Source organism: Lipotes vexillifer, unplaced genomic scaffold, assembly GCF_000442215.2.
Source record: "Lipotes vexillifer unplaced genomic scaffold, Lipotes_vexillifer_v1.1 scaffold47, whole genome shotgun sequence".
Lineage (NCBI taxonomy): Eukaryota > Metazoa > Chordata > Mammalia > Artiodactyla > Lipotidae > Lipotes > Lipotes vexillifer.
The window spans coordinates 1,349,390-1,368,943 of NW_006791298.1; the positions used below are offsets into that span (position 1 = coordinate 1,349,390).

General features: G+C 37.5%; 1 protein-coding gene across 1 annotated transcript in view; it reads right to left on the reverse strand.

Annotated features, from left to right (window-relative positions):
• The window catches only part of TM2D1 (TM2 domain containing 1), a 52,127-nt gene that overhangs the window by 11,808 nt on the left and 20,765 nt on the right, over nucleotides 1-19,554 (reverse strand). The window contains exons 4-5 of the mRNA XM_007464278.1: nucleotides 17,628-17,719; nucleotides 3,226-3,299 (exon numbers count right to left, since the gene is read on the reverse strand). Of these exons, the coding sequence (XP_007464340.1) occupies nucleotides 3,226-3,299; nucleotides 17,628-17,719 (166 nt within the window). The remainder of the gene's footprint in view (nucleotides 1-3,225; nucleotides 3,300-17,627; nucleotides 17,720-19,554) is intronic.

The window sequence follows — 19,554 nt, forward strand, 5'->3', positions numbered from 1 at the left end:
ATTGTGTGAGTGAGAAAAGAGATTTAAATGAAATCAAATATTCTCATATTTTTTCTGATAAAAGACCAAATTATCTAATCTATCCTTAATGATATATATAAATATAAGCACAAAACAATGAGTATTTTAAAATCTTCAGAACTGCCTTATGAATAACTATATATACTGCAACTATATATAGTTATATACAATGGTTGCCTATAATTGAAAAACTGTATGCTATCCATGCATCACTGATTTAGATTTTGTTGAATACACAAAAGAATTAATTCTATGTATTGTTTTATACCATTCATTCACACAGTGCCATCCGCATATTTTTTAAGAACAAAAAACAAACAGAAGAAACTTCAGAAGTTTACTAACAGATAAATTCATGAAAGTGTTTTTAGTAAATATAGCTACATTTAAAGCTTACTTACTTTAGTAATATATGTGTTACACTTTATATTGTTTCAGTTCAAAGATGAAATAACTACAGCTTCCCTGGTGGAGCAGTGGTTAAGAATCCACCTGTCAATGCAGGGGACATGGGTTCGAGCCCTAGTCCAAGAAGATCCCACATGCCGTGGAGCAACTAAGCCCGTGAGCCACAACTACTGAGCCTGCACTCTAGAGCCCGTGCTCCGCAACAAGAGAAGCCAAGACGATGAGAAGCCATGCACCGCAATGAAGAGTAGTCCCTGCTCACCGCAACTAGAGAAAGCTCGGCAAAGCAACAAAGACCCAATGCAGCCAAAACAAAACAAAACAGAAAGAACAAATAAATAAATTTAGAAAAAAAAATTATAGGGGCTTTCCTGGTGGCGCAGTGGTTGAGAGTCCGCCTGCCGATGCAGGGGACACGGGTTCGTGCCCTGGTCTGGGAAGATCCCACGTGCCGCAGAACGGCTGGTCCCAGGAGCCATGGCCGCTGGGCCTGCGCGTCCGGAGCCTGTGCTCCGCAACAGGAGAGGCCACAACACTGAGAGGCCCGTGTACCGTAAAAAATAAAAGAAATAACTAGGCCTATTTTTTTTAAAGACGATTTTCCTGGATTTTTGTTATAAACACTGTGAAGCAAAGTATGTTTTTATAGGTCTTGAGTTCATGCACAATATGTTTCTGGGATCACAGCCCAAAAGAAAAACATTGCAACTTACTGGGGAATAATATTTAATGGCAAAAAGAAAAAAAAACTGGGGATGGAGAGAATGAATAAGGAAAGAAGAATAAACAAAAAGATGATAGAATGTAAAAGGTTTATGAGAAATTAAAAAATATATTTAGGACAAAAATATTAACACAGTTTATGATATTTATAGTAAAAACTTATTTGGCTGAAAAAAATTCTCTAAAATTAATGTAGTCAACATCACATATTAAGTATATTAAACAACATATAGAACAAGGATACATGTCTTATTTGGCTACTTTTTTTTTTTTTTTTTTGCGGTACGTGGGCCTCTCACTGTTGTGGCCTCTCCCGCTGTGGAGCACAGGCTCCGGACGTGCAGGCTCAGCGGCCATGGCTCACGGGCCCAACCGCTCCGCGACACGCGGGATCCTCCCGGACCGGGGGACGAACCTGCATCCCCTGCATCGGCAGGCGGACTCTCAACCACTGCGCCACCAGGGAAGCCCCTTATTTGGCTACTTTTGAGAAATGATTTATTTTTCCCCTAATCTGAAAGCAGTCTAAGGTAGCCATCCCTATTAAAATGTCTTATTTAGGGAAATATACTGTAGAAATTCAAACATTCTAATTCTACCTCAATAATTTGTTGATGTAATAGTCTCAATTCTAGATCTTTAAGAACTATTAGTTCTGAAAAGTTTAGGTATACATGTACTAGAAAATAGTGGCTGAATCAAATAAGCTCTGTAATTTGATATAAATAAAGCTACAAAGCACTGACATCACCAAAGAAAGAACGTAGTGTGAAATATTAACTAAATGGTTGGGTTTTAAAGATGTGGAATTCTGTATATCTCAAAGAATCCCAGTAATACATTAAATTCCTTGGATCCTCAGAGGAAACCCATTTCCAAGCATATGTGCACAAGTACCTTAGCCTCTTCATGCCTGCTTGCCTGTACCACAGTCAGAGAAGGCAGGATATTTGGTTAGGCATATGTTTATGAATAAAGACAGGAAAATTCCAACTTTAAAACCAAATATTTTCCTTGTTTAATTCTGATATCTTATTGGTCCATATGTTGCCTCCTCCTCACAGTATGGTCCCCTCCTCACAGTATGTTACCAAAAATCTAGATTTTGACTTTCTTTTAAAGCATAAGGATAACATCAAGCAGACAGAATTGAGGAGTGGAAATACTGTATGAGAAAGAAGAGCAAAACTGATGATAATCTAAATACATACTGACACATTTACTGAAGACATTAGGTGCTCCATAAATGCTTACTGAAATGCTGCTTTGTGACATTTGTTGTGATAAATTCATCTCTTTAAGAATCCTCATGAGTTAACCACAACCAGTTCAGTATAATTTAATAGAAAACATCTGGTGGCACTTTTAAACGCGTAAGAAGAGCATTTCACAAACCACTGCAGCAGGAGAAAACGAGGCTAACACACAGAATCAGAGATGAAGAGCAGGAGAGTCCTGAACACATCATTTGATTATATGAATTGGGTCTTGCCTGAGACCAGCGCCTCTCCTAGATTTTCCACAGAGTGCCCAGAAATTCCTTTTCTCTTTTTGGCTTAAGCTAGCTGCATTTCAGTTTCTACAATTTGCAACCAAGAGAACCCTAGTATAGAGTACCTGTCCAGTGCAAAAAAAAATCTTGTTTCTGCCTCCACATATTCATATGTAAATATCAGATTCCCATCAGTATCCTATTATAGTAATTGACAATGTGGCTGTAACAGGAAAAGAAACAATAAGCCTGAAATATAACCTCAATCCCACTTAGAGATTCATAATACAAACTATAAAGATTCTGAGTTCTCCAGTAAAGAAACCTCTATAACTCAGCTGAACTCACATTGACAAATCATATTACAGCACAGAATCCGTGTAATTGAAGCTCTTAGGTCTTTTAGAACTGCTAATTGGCACAGGTTGGGAAATGCAACTTGAAAACATGGCCGTGATCCTTTAGATCCAGCATCTGAAGAAACATTGAAAAAGCATTCCTAACTGCTTTCTAACATACATATCACAGAACACAAATTTGAATGTAAAAGTAGTTCATCTTCTAGACTGAAACTAACTTACCTGCATTGAAATAAGAATGAAATCAATTAGGCTCCCAATTCCACAAAATCCTACAGTGCAAAACTTTAACAAACCTAGAAGAGAAGGTAAAGTCATTTACAACCTGGAAAGTCTTGTAAATATTAATAAACTTTTCCATTTCCCAATAAACCATTATATATAACACAAATGCTTTATATCAACAATATAAAATTAACACTTAAAAAAAATCAAATCTTGGGCTTCCTTGCTGGCACAGTGATTGAGAATCTGCCTGCCAATGCAGGGGACGCGGGTTCGAGCCCTGGTCTGGGAAGATCCCACATGCCACAGAGCAACTAGGCCCGTGAGCCACAACTACTGAGCCTGCGCATCTGGAGCCCACGCTCTGCAGCAAGAGAGGCCGCAACAGTGAGAAGCCCGCGCACCACAATGAAGAGTGGCCCCCGCTTGCCACAACTAGAGAAAGCCCTCGCACAGAGACGAAGACCCAACACAGCCATAAATAAATAAATAAAGCAAACTCTCATCAAGTAAAAATAAATAAACACTATTAAAAAAAATCAAATCTTCACCTAAAAATATGAGAAAAGTTTAAAGGGCCCTCTACATAGAAAAGCCCCCCAAAATTAATTCACTTAAATAAATAATAAGAACTGAAATAAAAACTCAATGTAATCTTACAAAACTTCTTGAGAAAAGTTTTATAATCTTACAAAACTTCTAAGAAAATAAATCTTTAAATCTCATTACACCAGAGTTACAGAACATCTTTTAGTCTTAAAATCCTTATTTATTTATTTAGACTTAATACATTATGGATCCAAATTTTAATATGCATTTACAGTAGAAAGTTCAAATAGACTGTCAAGACACAGAAAAAATAATCAGAAAAAAACACTGATCTTGTAGTTAAACAGCAAAATTCTATTAGTAACCTAATTATCTTGAAGTTATCCTATACTGTACTTTTTCCCTAAGCATCTTATGTTATTTATTAGCCTAAGAGGCAAAATCAACAATTCTGTGAGCTATATACACCTGTCCTTGGTTCCAACCTTAAAGCTAAGGTACTAAAATAGATGATAATAGAGCATAGAATCTAGGACATATACAATGATATAACACAAAAATATAATGATGAAATTAGAAGAGGCAGATTGGGGGTGGGGGTGGGATGAGTAATCTCTCTTCTATATTTAAACTTGAGCTGCTTTCCAGATATCCCATTTGAGATATAAAAATGGTATGAAGCAAGACTCTTCGTGAAAGGGTAGTTCTAAGCATCAACTACAAATATATATCAGCTAAAACTGTAAGACTGGATGAGATCACCTCTTGCACACATTTGGAAATACATAAAAAAGACTGAAATATGTAGGTAAATTAGATGATTTCCACCCACCCCACCAGCCCTTATTAGTATTAGATATACAGTAGAACAATGTTTTAAGTACTGCGATAACACATGTTGGAAATGATTTTAAAACTTAAAATATAGATACTATATAAAATTATGCACTTAGTTTTCTTCAAAATACTTATTACCTACCTAATATTTTATATTGTTTACTATCTGTCTCATGGAAGCCCTGTTAGGGGAGGGTCTTTTATATGTCTTGTTCAATTCTGTGTCCTTATTACCTACAACATTGCCTGGCACATGGTAGATGCTCAATATTTGTTGAATAGATAAATTTTCTCAGCTTTTCTGTCTCCTAAAGACCTCTAACTTTTTATCCACTATCTTACATAACAACTCCTTTAATTATTTTTTTCATTCATTGCATTTTACTATAGTTGCCCAAGGAATTTTATCCACTCACTCAGGATATGTACTATATCCATTCACTCACTTATTTTATTTCTGAAATGTATCCCTCTTCACAGAGCATTTTGGAAATACCACAGTTTCCCTCCCTTCAACTTGTTTACAAAAAGAATATTAAGAATGGTCAAAAAAAGTTTGTCTTTAATGAACTGCTACTCTATGAAAAAAATGTAACCATGTCAGAGCCTTTGCCCTTGTCATCCCATCTTCCAGTGATGTTCTTCCTGTAGCTCTTCTCATCTCAGGCTACTTCTTCAGAGAAGTCTTTGTAACCCAGCATGCTGCTCCCCGTAGCAGCCCCAGCACTGTTATCACATCTCCCCTATTTATTTCCGTCATGGTGCTGATCAGAAATCATTCATTGGTTTGTTCATTCATTCTCTTTCTTCCTATGCCATGTAAACTCTTAAAGGCAGGGGTCTTATCTGTCTTATTCAAGTCAATTCCTGGAACAGTACGTGACAGAAAGCAAGAGTTTAATAAATATCTGCTGTAAGACTATCAAAAAATTAGAAACTATCTAAGTATCTAACAGGGAGAAATTGTCTCAAGAAATTAAGATAGACCTAACAATAGGAGAAAATACTATGAAGTCATTTTAAAACAATGATATAGAAGTATATTTATTGGCAAAGTAACGATAACACACAAAACAGAGAAAGATAGTGAGTCAATTAAAGTCTAGATATTCAGTTGCTAAACCCCTTCTGTAAGGATGTTTCAGAAGATTGAACACGACACGTTCCTGTTCGGATAAAATATTAGATAAATTAGATAAATATTAGATAAAATGTTAGATACATGTATTTGGAACTTTGGTAAATTTTACCTACTCCTGGAGTAACACTTTTAAGAAACTATAGAACAGATCCAAGATGATATTTAAGCATTTAAGGAATCTGCAAACTAATCAATGATGGAAAGCAGGTGAGTGCTTGCTTGGGAAAAAGCAGGACAAGGAGGGCCAAGAGGCAGGGATTACAAACAGGCATGAGGACACTTTGGGGAGTGACAGATATGGTCCTTATCTTGATCATGGTGGTTGTTTCACAGGTGTATACATGTCTAACTTACAAAACTGTACATTTTAAATATGTGCACTTTAAGAGATAATGAGTCAAAGTAAAAACTTAGAATAGTACATGGTACATGGCAAACATATGATAAATGTTAGCCCAGCTGCTACTTGTGCTACCACTATTTCTACTATATTACAATTATTATTATAATTGAGAAATTTATATAGCATAAATCCACATCATTTACAGTAGCATCATCTAACCTAGCCTCACCTCTTGCAAATTCCTTCTGTCTGTGTTACAGCCAAACTACCCGAAGTTCTCTTCCAATGGGCTGTGCTCTCATACCTGCATTTATATGTGCTATGCTGTCTTCTGCCTTGCCTCCTCTGCTGCCCCCCACTATTCCCAATCATCTAGCTAACTCTTTTTGGGCCTCTCACTGCTGCGACCTCTCTCGTTGCGGAGCACAGGCTCTGGATGCGCAGGCTCAGTGGCCATGGCTCACGGGCCCAGCCGCTCCGCGGCATGTGGGATCTTCCCGGACAGGGGCACGAACCCATGTCCCCCGCATCGGCAGGCAGACTCTCAACCACTGCGCTACCAGGGAAGCCCCCTAGCTAACTCTTAATAGTCTTTCTTAAAACTTCTGGAAAGTTTTCTCTAATGCTCCCAGGATGAATTTAATGCCATCCCTAGATGCTCCCTAGCACCCTGCCCTTAACTTTCAGCAGAGCACATATCCCATGTTTTATTATATATTTATTTGTCTAACTTCCCCTATATCCTTCCTTCCACAAGCAACTTGAAGTCAGGGCTGTGTCATTTCTGTGCCTAGTCAATATGGCTACTGAAGGAATAAAATATATCAATAGTAAATTATCTTATTTGTAAACAAACACTGAGCAACTTGAAAATCACAAAGTAGCATACATTCTAAACAGCATTTATTAAAACTGAAAATGAGCAGAACCCTGTGGGGCCCCTGGGCACATAAGTCTTTCTGTCCCCCCGTTTTCTTGTTTGTAGGGAGCCTCCATGACCTTCTCTGAGTTCCAAAGGGCAGACTCAAACAGTTGCTAATCAAGGGAGGAGCAGCCAAGTAACTACCTGAGGCCAGGAACCAGAGAAGCTCATCAAGATTATCTGAGACCAGATTAGAGAAGTGCAGGCCCTGTACACACCCTAATCTTGTCAGCAACCCCACCCTCGAACTACTGCTATAAAACACCTCATCAAATCCTCCTGGGTTGGGACACATAGTTTTCGACGGCAGGAGCCCTCTGTGTCCCCCTTTGGCTGGCAAAGCAATAAAGCTATTCTTTTCTACTTCACCCAAAACTCTGTCTCCGAGATTCAATTCAGCACCAGTGCACAGAGGCCAAGCTTTTGGCAAAAACCAATGCAAACCATTACTCTTACACATTTCATTATTTTGAGCACCAATACCAGTTTTTAAAAGATGGGGAGGTATGAGTGAACTACCAAAAGTAGACTGACTTTTTTGTCCAAGTAAAAATTTGTTAGGTCTCTTTGTACAGACCCTATTTACTTATCTTATTGTGGAAGAAATATGATATTTAGATTTTAGAGATTGTTTTCAAGTTCCAATTAACAATGTTTCCAATCAAGAAGGATCCATTTTTATCTTGAACCATTACTATTGTAGATATACTTTTCCAAAAAGATTCTGCTGCCAGATGACATTAATAAACCTCATGTTTTTAGTGTACTTTATTTATACTTCAGTAACTTAAACTTTACATTTAAAAGTACACAAATTCAGGGCTTCCCTGGTGGCGCAGTGGTTGAGAGTCCGCCTGCCGATGCAGGGGACACGGGTTCGTGCCCCAGTCCGGAAGGATCCCACATGCCGCGGAGCAGCTAGGCCCGTGAGCCATGGCTGCTGCGCCTGCGCGTCCAGAGCCTGTGCTCCGCAACAGGAGAGGCCACAACAGTGAGAGGCCCACGTACCGAAAAAAAACCCAAAAAAACCCCACAGATGTTAACATGGTTAAAAACACAAAGATGGAATATTAGAAAAATAAGGCTTCATGGTGAAAAAAGGCTTCCAGCTAAAGCAGCAGTGGAATAATAAGTCAATTAAAGGAAATAAAGCTATACCTAAAGTGATAGTTCTGGGCTAAAAAGAAATTTGAAATACCTAGAAAGAAAATTTTTCTTAAAGGAATGTTTGGATCTTATCAAATTTAATTTAATCTCACCCTCAACACATTTCCCTTACTTAATCCTAAAGTAAAATTTATATAACGAAGTATCACATTCAACACTAAATTACTTAAAAAGAAACCTACTGTACAGCATAGGAACTATATTCAATATCTTGTAGTAACCTAAAATGGAAAAGAATCTTTAAAAGAAAAAAATACATATATATTTATACATATACATATATATATGACTGAATCACATTGCTGTACATCTGAAACATTGTAAATCAACTATACTTCAGTTAAAAAAAAAGAAAAAAAAGAAATTACTTAAGAGCAAGCTTCATCATATCTGCATTATTTATTTGGTTCTTATAAAATTCCAGTGATCATAAATGGTATCGAAAAGGATTTTAAAAAGCTACCTATAAAGGGGCGGTGTCAAGATGGCATACTAGGAGGACATGGAATTCGTGCCTCCTCACAACTAGGGCACCTACCAGGCACCGGTGGGGGACCACAGAAACCTAAGGGGACTGCAGGAACCCCAGTGACAGGACTGGGGCCAGTTTTACCTTGCTGATTCACTGTTGTTGATTCTTTTATGTTTTTATTTTTCATAATAAATCTTTTATTTTTCTAATTTTATTTTATTCTTTATACTTTGTTATTGTTCTCTCTTTTTGGCTTATTTCCCCACCCCACCCTTTTTTTTTCTTTCTTTTTCTGTTGTGCTTTTATTTTAATTTGTTGCAGTTGTTTCAATTATAGTTTTATTTTTGCTAATATATATTTTATCTTTCTAATTTTATTTTGTTTTTTATTCTTTGATATTATACTGCTCTTTTTTTCTTTCTTTTTCATTTATTTATTTTTTTAACCATGCCACAATGCTTGCGGGATCTTGGTTCCCAGGCTGGAGGTCAGGCCTGAGCTCCTGTGGTGGGAGCTCCGAGTCCAAATTGCTGGAATAACAGGGAATCTCAGACACCGGAGAATATCAATTGGAGTGGGGCCTACCGGAGGTCCTCATCGCAGTAACAAGACCTGGCTCTATCCAACTGTAAGCAGGCTCCAGTGCTGTACGTCTCAGGCCATGCAACCAGTAAGACAGGAATACAGCACCACCCATTAAAAAAAGTATGAAATGACAAAAAATATGTCACAGACGAAGGAGCAAGCAAAAACCTGCCAAGACCAAATAAATGAAGACAAAATAGGCAACCTACCTGAAAAAGAATTCAGAGTAATGACAGTAAAGATGGGCCAAAATCTCGGAAACAGAATGGAGAAAATAAAAGAAACATTTAACAAGGATCTAGAAGAACTAAAGAGCAAACAAACAATGATGAACAACACAATTACTGAAATTAAAAATGCTCTAGAAGGAATCAATAACAGAATAACTGAGGCAGAAGAATGGATAAGTGAGCTGGGAGATATAATAATGGAAATAACTGCCAGGGAGCAGAATAAAGAAAAAAGAATGAAAGGAACTGAGGACAGTCTCAGAGACCTCTGGGACAACATTAAAGACACGAACATTCGAATTATAGGTGTCCCAGAAGAAGTTGAGAAAAAGAAAGGGACTGAGAAAATATTTGAAGAGATTATAGTCGAAAACTTCCCTAACATGGGAAAGGAAATAGCCACCCAAGTCCAGGAAGCGCAGTGAATCCCATACAGGATAAATCCAAGGAGAAACACGCCGACACACATAGTAATCAAATTGGCAAAAATTAAAGACAAAGAAAAATTACTGAAAGCAGAAAGGGAAAAATGACAAATAACATACAATGGAGCTCCCATAAGGTTAAGAGCTGATTTCTCAGCAGAAACTCTACAAGCCAGAGAGGAGTGGCATGATATACTTTAAGTGATGAAAGGTAAGAACCTACAACCAAGATTACTCTACCCCACAAGGATCTCATTCAGATTCGATGCAGAAATCAAAAGCTTTACAGACAAGCAAAAGCTAAGAGAATTCAGCACCACCAAACCAGCTCTACAACAAATGCTAAAGGAACTTCTCTAAGTGGGAAACACAAGAGAAGAAAAGGACCTACCAAAAAAACCCCAAAACAATTAAGAAAATGGTCATAGGAACATACGTATCGATAATTACCTTCAACGTGAATGGATTAAATGCTCCAACCAAAAGACATAGGCTTGCTGAAGGGATACAAAAACAAGACCCATATATATGCTGTCTACAAGAGACCCACTACAGACCTAGGGACACATACAGATTGAAAGTGAGGGGATGGAAAAAGATGTTCCATGCAAATGGAAATCAAAGAAAGCTGGAGTAGCAAGTCTCATATCAGACAAAATAGACTTTAAAATAAAGACTATTACAAGAGACAAAGAAGGACACTACATAATGATCAAGGGGTCAATCCAAGAACATATAACAATTGTAAATACCCAACACAGGAGCACCTCAATACATAAGGCAAATGCTAACAGCCATAAAAGGGGAAATCGACACTAACAATCATAGTAGGGGACTTTAACACCCCATTATCACCAAAGGACAGGTCATCCAAAATGAAAATAAATAAGGAAACACAAGCTTTAAATGACACATTAAACAGAAGGACTTAATTGATGTTTATAGGACATTCCATCCAAAAACAACAGAATACACTTTCTTCTCAAGTGCTCATGGAACACTCTCCAGGATAGACCATATCTTGGGTCACAAATCAAGCCTCGGTAAATTTAAGATAATTGAAATCGCATCAAGTATCTTTTCTGCCCACAGTGCTATGAGACTAGATATCAATTACAGGAAAAAAACTGTAAGAAATACAAACAAATGGAGGCTAAACAACATGCTACTAAATAACCAAGAGATCACTGAGGAAACCAAAAAAATACCTAGAAACAAATGACAATGAAAACACAATGACCCAAAACCTATGGGATGCGGCAAAAGCAGTTCTAAGAGGGAAGTTTATAGCAATACAATCCTACCTCAAGAAAGAAGAAACATCTCAAATGAACAACATAACCTTACACCTAAAGCAATTTGAGAAAGAAGAACAAAAACCCCCAAAGTTAGAAGGAAAGAAATCATAAAGATCAGATCAGAAATAAATGAAAAAGAAATGAAGGAGACAGTAGCAAAGATCAATAAAACTAAAAGCTAGCTCTTTGAAAAGATAAACAAAATTGATAAACCATTAGCCAGACTCATAAATAAAAAAGGGAGAAGACAAATCAATGGAAGTAGAAATGAAAATGGAGAAGTAACAACTGACACTGCAGAAACACAAAGGACCATGAGAGATTACTACAAGCAACTATATGCCAATAAAATGGACAATCTGGAAGAAATGGACAAATTCTTAGAAAAGCACAACCTTCCAAGACTGAACCAGGAAGAAACAGAAAATAAAAACAAACCAGTCACAAACACTGAAATTGAAACTGTGATTAAAAATCTTCCAACAAACAAAAGCCCAGGACCAGAGAGCTTCACAGGTGAATTCTATCAAACATTTAGAGAAGAGCTAACACCTATCCTTCTCAACCTCTTCCAAAATATAGCAGAGGGAGGAACACTCCCAAACTCATTCTACGAGGCCACCATCACCCTGATACCAAAACCAAAAATGTCACAAAAAAAGAAAACTACAGGCCACTATCTCTGGTGAACATAGATGCAAAAATCCTCAACAAAATACTAGCAAACAGAATCCAACAGCACATTAAAAGGGTCCTATACCACGATCAAGTAGGGTTTATCTCAGGAATGCAAGGATTCTTCAATATACGCAAGTCAATCAATGTGATAAACCATATTAACAAATTGGAGGATAACAACCATATGATAATCTCAATAGATGTAGAAAATGCTTTTGACAAAATTCAAAACTCATTTATGATAAAAACTCTCCAGAAAGAAGGCATAAAGGGAACCCACCTCAACATTAAAAAAGGCCATATATGACAAACCCACAGCCAACACCAATCTCAATGGTGAAAAACTGAAACCATTTACTCTAAGATCAGGAACAAGACAAGGTTGCCCACTCTCACGGCTATTATTCAACATAATTTTGCAAGTTTCAGCCACAGCAATCAGAGAAGAAAAAGAAATAAAAGGAATCCAAATCAGAAAAGAAGTAAAACTGTCACTTTGCATATGACATGATACTACACATAGAGAATCCTAAAGATGCTACCAGAAAACTACTAGAGCTAATCAATGAATTTGGTAGAGTAGCAGGATACAAAATTAATGCACAGAAATCTGTTGCATTCCTATACACTAATGATGAAAAATCTGAAAGAGAAATTAAGGAAACACTCCCATTTACCTGTGCAACAAAAAGAATAAAATACCTAGGAATAAACCTACATAAGGAGACAAAAGACCTGTATGCAGAAAACTATAAGACACTGATGAAACAGATTAAAGATGATACAAACAGATGGAGAGATATACCATGTTCTTGGATTGGAAGAATCAACATTGTGAAAATGACTATACTACTCAAAGGAGTGCACATTCAGTGCACTCCCCATCAAACTACCAATGGCATTTTTCACAGAACGAGAACAAAAAATTTCACAATTTGTACGGAAACACAAAAGACCCCGAATAGCCAAAGCAATCTTGAGAAAGAAAAATGGAGCTGGAGGAATCAGGCTTCCTTACTTCAGACTATAGTACAAAGCTACAGTAATCAAGACAATATAGTACTGGCACAAAAACAGAAATAGAAATCAATGGAACAGGACAGAAACCCAGAGATAAACCCACACACATATGGTCACCTTATCTTTGATAAAGGAGGCAAGAATATATAATGGAGAAAAGACAGCCCCTTCAATAAGTAGTACTGGGAAAACTGGACAGCTACATGTAAAAGAATGAAACTAGAACACTTCCTTACACCATACACAAAAATAAACTCAGAATGGATTAAAGACCTAAATGTAAGGCCAGACACTATAAAACTCTTAGAGGAAAACATAGGAAGAACACTCTATGACATAAATCACAGCAAGACCTTTTTTTTTTTTTTTTTTTTTTTTTTTGTGGTACACGGGCCTCTCACTATTGTGGTCTCTCCCGTTGCAGAGCACAGGCTCCAGACGCGCAGGCTCAGCGGCCATGGCTCACAGGCCCAGCCGCTCTGCAGCATGTGGGATCTTCCCAGACCGGGTCACGAACCCGTGTCCCCTGCATCAGCAGGCAGACTCTCAACCACTGTGCCACCAGGGAAGCTCACAGCAAGATCTTTTTTGACCCACACCCTAGAGAAGTGGAAATAAAAACAAAAATAAACAAATGGGCCTAATGAAACTTAAAAGCTTTTGCCCAGCAAAGGAAACCACACACAAGACGAAAAGACAACCTTAAGAACTGGAGAAAGTATTTGCAAACAATGTAACTGACAAAGGATTAATCTCCAAAATATATAAGCAGCTCATGCAGCTCAATATGGAAAAACCAAACAACCCAATCCCAAAATGGGCAGAAGACCTAAACAGACATTTCTCCAAAGAAGATATACAGATTGCCAACAAATACATGAAAAGGTGCTCAACATCACTAATCATTAGAGAAATGCAAATCAAAACTACAGTGAGGTATCACCTCACACTGGTCAGAATGGCCATCACCAAAAAATCTACAAACAATAAATGCTGGAAAGGTTGTGGAGAAAAAGGAACCCTCTTGCGCTGTTGGTTGGAATGTAAACTGATACAGCCACTATGAAGAACAGTATGGAGGTTCCTTAAAAAACTAAAAATAGAACTACCATATGACCCAGCAATCCCACTACTGGGCAAATGCCCTGAGAAAACCACAATTCAAAAAGAGACATGTGCCACAATGTTCACTGTAGCACTATGTACAATAGCCAGGACATGGAAGCAACCTAAGTGTCCATCAACAGATGAATGGATAAAGAAGATGTGGCACATATATACAATGGAAAATTACTCAAGCATAAAAAGAAAAGAAATTGAGTTATTTGTAGTGAGGTGGATGGACCTAGAGTCTGTCATACAGAGTGAGTTAAGTCAGAAAGAGAAAAACAAATACCGTATGCTAACACATATATATGGAATCTAAAAAAAAAAAATGGTTCTGAAGAACCTAGCATCAGAACAGGAATAAAGATGCAAACATAGAGAATGGACTTGAGGACACGGGGAAGGGGAAGGGTAAGCTGGGACAAAGTGAGAGAGTAGCACTGACATATATACACTACCAAATAAAAAACAGCTAGCTAGTGGGAAGCAGCTGCATAGCACACAGAGATCATCTCGGTGTTTTGGGACCACCTAGAGGGGTGGGATATGGAGGGTGGAAGGGAGACACAAGAGTGAGGGGATATGGGGATATACGTATGCACATAGCTGATTCACTTTATTATACAGCAGAAAGTAAAGCATTTATACTCCATTGTATACTCCATTGTAAAGCAATTATACTCCAACAAAGATGTTAAAAAAAAAGCTATCTATAAATATACTATCACTGCTTTTCATTACCATGAAGAAAGATTAAATAAGATTATAAGAAAAATAGTTTTAGGCTCTACCTGTAACTATTTTCATACCAGTCAACATTGCATTCTCCATTTAAGAATTTTTTTAAATGACAGTAATCATTTTAATTGAATACCAAAATTCCTTAACCTTGGATTCTTAGTAAAAATTAAAACTTAATTAAAAACATTTAAATGATTTAAGTTTACAAACACGGTAATTTTACATATTAGATTAGATTAAATTGATAAAACATCAAAATCCTTCACATTTATATAGCTTAAATGTAAGTAAGATAGGGATAAAAATATTTGAATGCTTGAAGAGATATAAGAACTTTCAGTTAAAAATAATGTATTTGACATGTCCTCTTAACTCCTCTCACTCCAGGACCCCATTAAAAGATAGTAAAGGGATTTTTAAAGCCATAAACCCAACAGAATAAAGAGAATGGAAGAAAATTCAGAAGCAGATGAATGAGAAGTGACAGACTTAACAATCTTAAGAAAGTTGTATCTTAAGCCAACAGTCAAAAAACTTGTTGAATTAATGAACATCCAAAGGTTGTTGTAATAATAAAGTTACTTAAAGATTTTTACACTAAGAAATAAAGTCAAATGTAAAAATTACATTTGCAAATTTATAGAATCTCAGCCTCAAACTGAAAGGTTCTCTTTGACTGAAATTAATTAATAGACTGGAGTAGCAGTGATTGGAGAAAGGGAGCTCCTGGCAGGGAACTAGCATTCACGAACCAGAGTCACTATACAGAGCTTTATATGGAGCTTTATAACCTAGAGTTTTATGTTGTAGGAAAAGAAAATCGTAATATACAAACCAACATGTTATTATGTGCTGCAATAAGTCAAAAAAATTAACTTAGACCATATGACATGACAGCTCACTTGACACACATCACAGGAAGCTAAAAAGTCACTCATTAAGCCAAATATTTAAAATATATTTACTATTCAAAAATCATCATAGAATAAACTGTTCAAAGAAATAGTATTTCTCCTTCCCTCAGGCCAGGACTACTGCATCCATCTCTTTTTAGCTTCCTCTGCCACCAGTCTTTCTCTGTTCTAAGCCATTTCCCACAATTTCTCCAGTATCATCTTCCTGAAATATAAACCTGACCATGACACTCCTCTGATTAAAAACTTTTATGCCTTCTGATGTTTAAAGGGTAAAGTCCAAACTCCAGAACAAGACACTCAAAGCCATTTTTTTTTTGGCCACACTGCACGGCTTGTGGGATCTTAGTTCCCCAACCAGGGATCGAACCCGGGCCCACAACACTGAAATCGCCGAGTCCTAACCACTAGACTACCAGGGAATTCTTTCTCAAAGCCTTTTATAATCTGACCACAGGCTACCTCTGCAATCACTTTTCATGTTCTGCCACGTTTCTTCCTACACCATAGGCTAAATTATCCACCATTTTCTCAACACTGCACATATGCTCTTTCACACCCTATGCTTTTGCACATGCTGTTCCCTGTAATGCCCTAAATCTCTAATCTGTTCATCCTTAAAAACCTAGTGCAAATGTCCCCTCATCCAACAAGTTTTCCCTCACATCCTAAGGCTGACTAAATCAGTCTTTTTTCTCTGCTCTCATAGCACTTTACTACAGTTCTGTAACAGTGCTGTAGCACAAATTGGCCTACCATTTATTACTTATTTTCTTCTAACCAGTATGAACTGTGATCTCCATCGTTATTTCCAGAGAACTTCATTACTTACTTAACAGCAAGTAAATTTTGAATAAATGTTAACTGAAAAAATTCCAGGTATACAGTATTTTAAACTATGACTTCTATTTATGACCTTATAACACTGAGTTCCAGTTAAGGTTAACAGAAACATAATTCCCACCAACCCCACAGTGAAAATTCCTCTTTGATCTCTGGTGGGTAGCAACATGGAAAGAATAAGATTAGCTTTGCTAGCTAGAAAGTGGAGCATTCAGAAACTTTAAATTTGCTCAGTGAAGGGCTAATACAGAAGCAAAGTACTACAGTAAATAAAGCATGATCTCTTGAGCCAGAATATTTGGGTTCAAAGTCAGGTCACTAGCTGAGTGTCCTTGGGTAAATCTCTTAATCTCATGACAATTTCGCTATCCATAAAACAGTGATGATAACAACAAACATGTTACAGTATAAAGCAAGGCCTCCAGAGTCAGTAAATCCCTTAACCTCTCTGGCGACAATTTCCCTACCTGTTAAAGAAGATTTAAACTGGATGATAAACTCAGAGAGTTTTAAGGCGTAAATAAGGGCAGGCATGTGAAAGTACTATTTAAACAAAAGCTATCATCAAATGTAAATAGTTTTCATAAGCATTAGCAACTATGGTAAATGTAAAGATTATAGCTAGGAGGAAGGTATGGGGAGGGATGCTAAGGGTAATAACCAGGCTCCACACCAGCTCGTGCTGGCTGCTGTAGTTCCAACACCAACTTCTCCTGCAAGAAGTAGTTTCTATTCCAAAATCAACACTTATAGGGGTTCAGGTAGAAGGCAAACATTTTTTGGAGGGATAGGAAACGATATGCATTTATTCATAAAACATTTATTGAACATCCACTGTGTGCCCAGCACTAGTAATGACAGCTCAAGTCTACTGTTCTAATTAGTGACTACACTATCTTGAGTGTGTGTTTTCATAAAGATGAAAACACAAGAAAAGTCAATTTCTTCTCCAACTTAACTACAGAGCTAATTGCTAGCTCTATACTCACAGAAGAACACTGACCTTTCAACTCCAGCTACATGGAACTTGTAACTATTAATAGTTTGCAGAGATTTAATCTATATAAGAGTAGGTACATTAACTTACAAGTTTCACAAGAATTTTTTTTAAATGAAACATACTCACCCAAGGCAGGGTATCCAAGGTAAAATCGATCTGCTCCCAACCATCCAAGAAAAAGAGACAGTGCAACCGCCACCTTGTATGAATAGCCATTTCTGCACAGAATTGGAACATGAATGTCACATTCATATATTTTCAACATGTAAACATTTTAGAAAATAAAACTGTTAATTATTATTGTTTGTTAACTAGTTTATTCATCCACTCAATTAATGCTTTTTGGGTGGCTACTGAGTGCCAGGCACTATCTTAGGCTATTGGAATATATTAATGAACAAAAGAGACAAAGATTCCTGATGCCTAAAGAGCTTATAATCTAGAGTAAGTGACTTAACCATGCCATACCTCTGAGGGAACAGTGTCCCAGCCAAAAAAACTGCTGTTGCAAAGGCAGCATACCTGACAGTGCAGCAGGAGTGGAGTAAGATAGGGGAAGAATAGTAGTAGACGAGGTCAGAGAGATAATAGGGGGCAAAGAAGGCAAATCACGCAAGGCCTTGACTATCATCATTAAGTAAAAACTCTGTCTTTTACTCTGAGAGATATGTGAAGCTACTGCAGACGTAAGTAGAGGTGTGGAGTGTGATCTGATTTAGATTTTAAAATAATCACTCTAGCTGCTGTGCTGAAGATAGACTGTAGGGGAGCATTTGTGAGCTATTGTCACAATAATGTACAACAAACCTTTCCATATCAAGCAGAGAAGAAACAATGAAGGAGCTAACAGTGAGGAAGAAGTAAAACCAAAAGAGTGTGGTATCTTGGAAAGTCAAGTGAAGACAGTGTATTAAGAACAGAGTGATCAACTGCGCCAAATGTGACTGATGAATGACATAAGAATGCCTGAGAATTTACTACTAAATTTAACCAAGAGGAGATCTTTAGTGACCTCAGCAAGAGCAATTCTGGTAACGATGAGGGCAAAAGACAGAACAGAACAGGCTTAAGAAAGACTGGAAGGGCCATAGTGGTACCTGTGACTCTGCTCTCCCCCACAGCACACCCAAACCTGGCTCCTTCCCCCCATTCCCCCTTCCCTCACCGCTACAGCAGTGCCCACAACCCAGGCAACCCCACACATGGCAGAGGCACCCACCATCTCAAGGCACCAGTAACCCCAGAGGAACAAGCGGTGATGATGAGGGCACTGACGACCTCTCTGGCAAAGGTGATGGAGGGTGAAAGTGCCAATTCTCAAATATAGCCAGAAGCACTCAGGTAAGATAAACTAAGCTATAACTTATGCTATAGCGCCACCTACTGAAAAACAAAAGAAAGGACTCTAATTACCAACCTGTTGAACTGTTAGAATCAAAGTAAATAAAGGTTTACCTAAATAAGAAAGGTATTCACTACTTCAAACGCGCCAGCAAAGGAACAACTCACCAAGCACTATGAAAAAACACAGTAACACAGTATCAGAAAAAGAAAATGACAGTTCTCCAGAAACTAAAGTCACAGAAGACTGTGGTCTAGCTGACAGAGAATTCAAAACAGGTATCAGAAAGAAACTCAACAAGCTATATATAAGAAAACAGAAAAGACAGTTCAGTGAACTAAGGAATAAAATTAATGAACAGAAGGAATACTTTATCAAAGAGAGTGAAACTCTAAAAAAGAACCAAACAGAAGTTATGGAGTTGAAGAACTCAATAAACAACACGAAGAACGGCATTAGAAAGCATTGGAAACAGAGTAGAACATATGGAAGAGAGAATTAGCAAACTCAAAGACAGAAATTGAGAAACGATTCAGGTAAAAGAGGAGAGAGCTAAGATTTTTGTTTTAACTGAAGAAACTCTACAAGAACTATCCAACTCCATTAGAAAGGCAACATAAGGACAATGCGTATCCCAGAAAGAAAAGAGAGGGACAAGGGAACAGAGAGCCTATTTAAGGAAATAATAGCTGAGAACTTCTGAAATCTGGG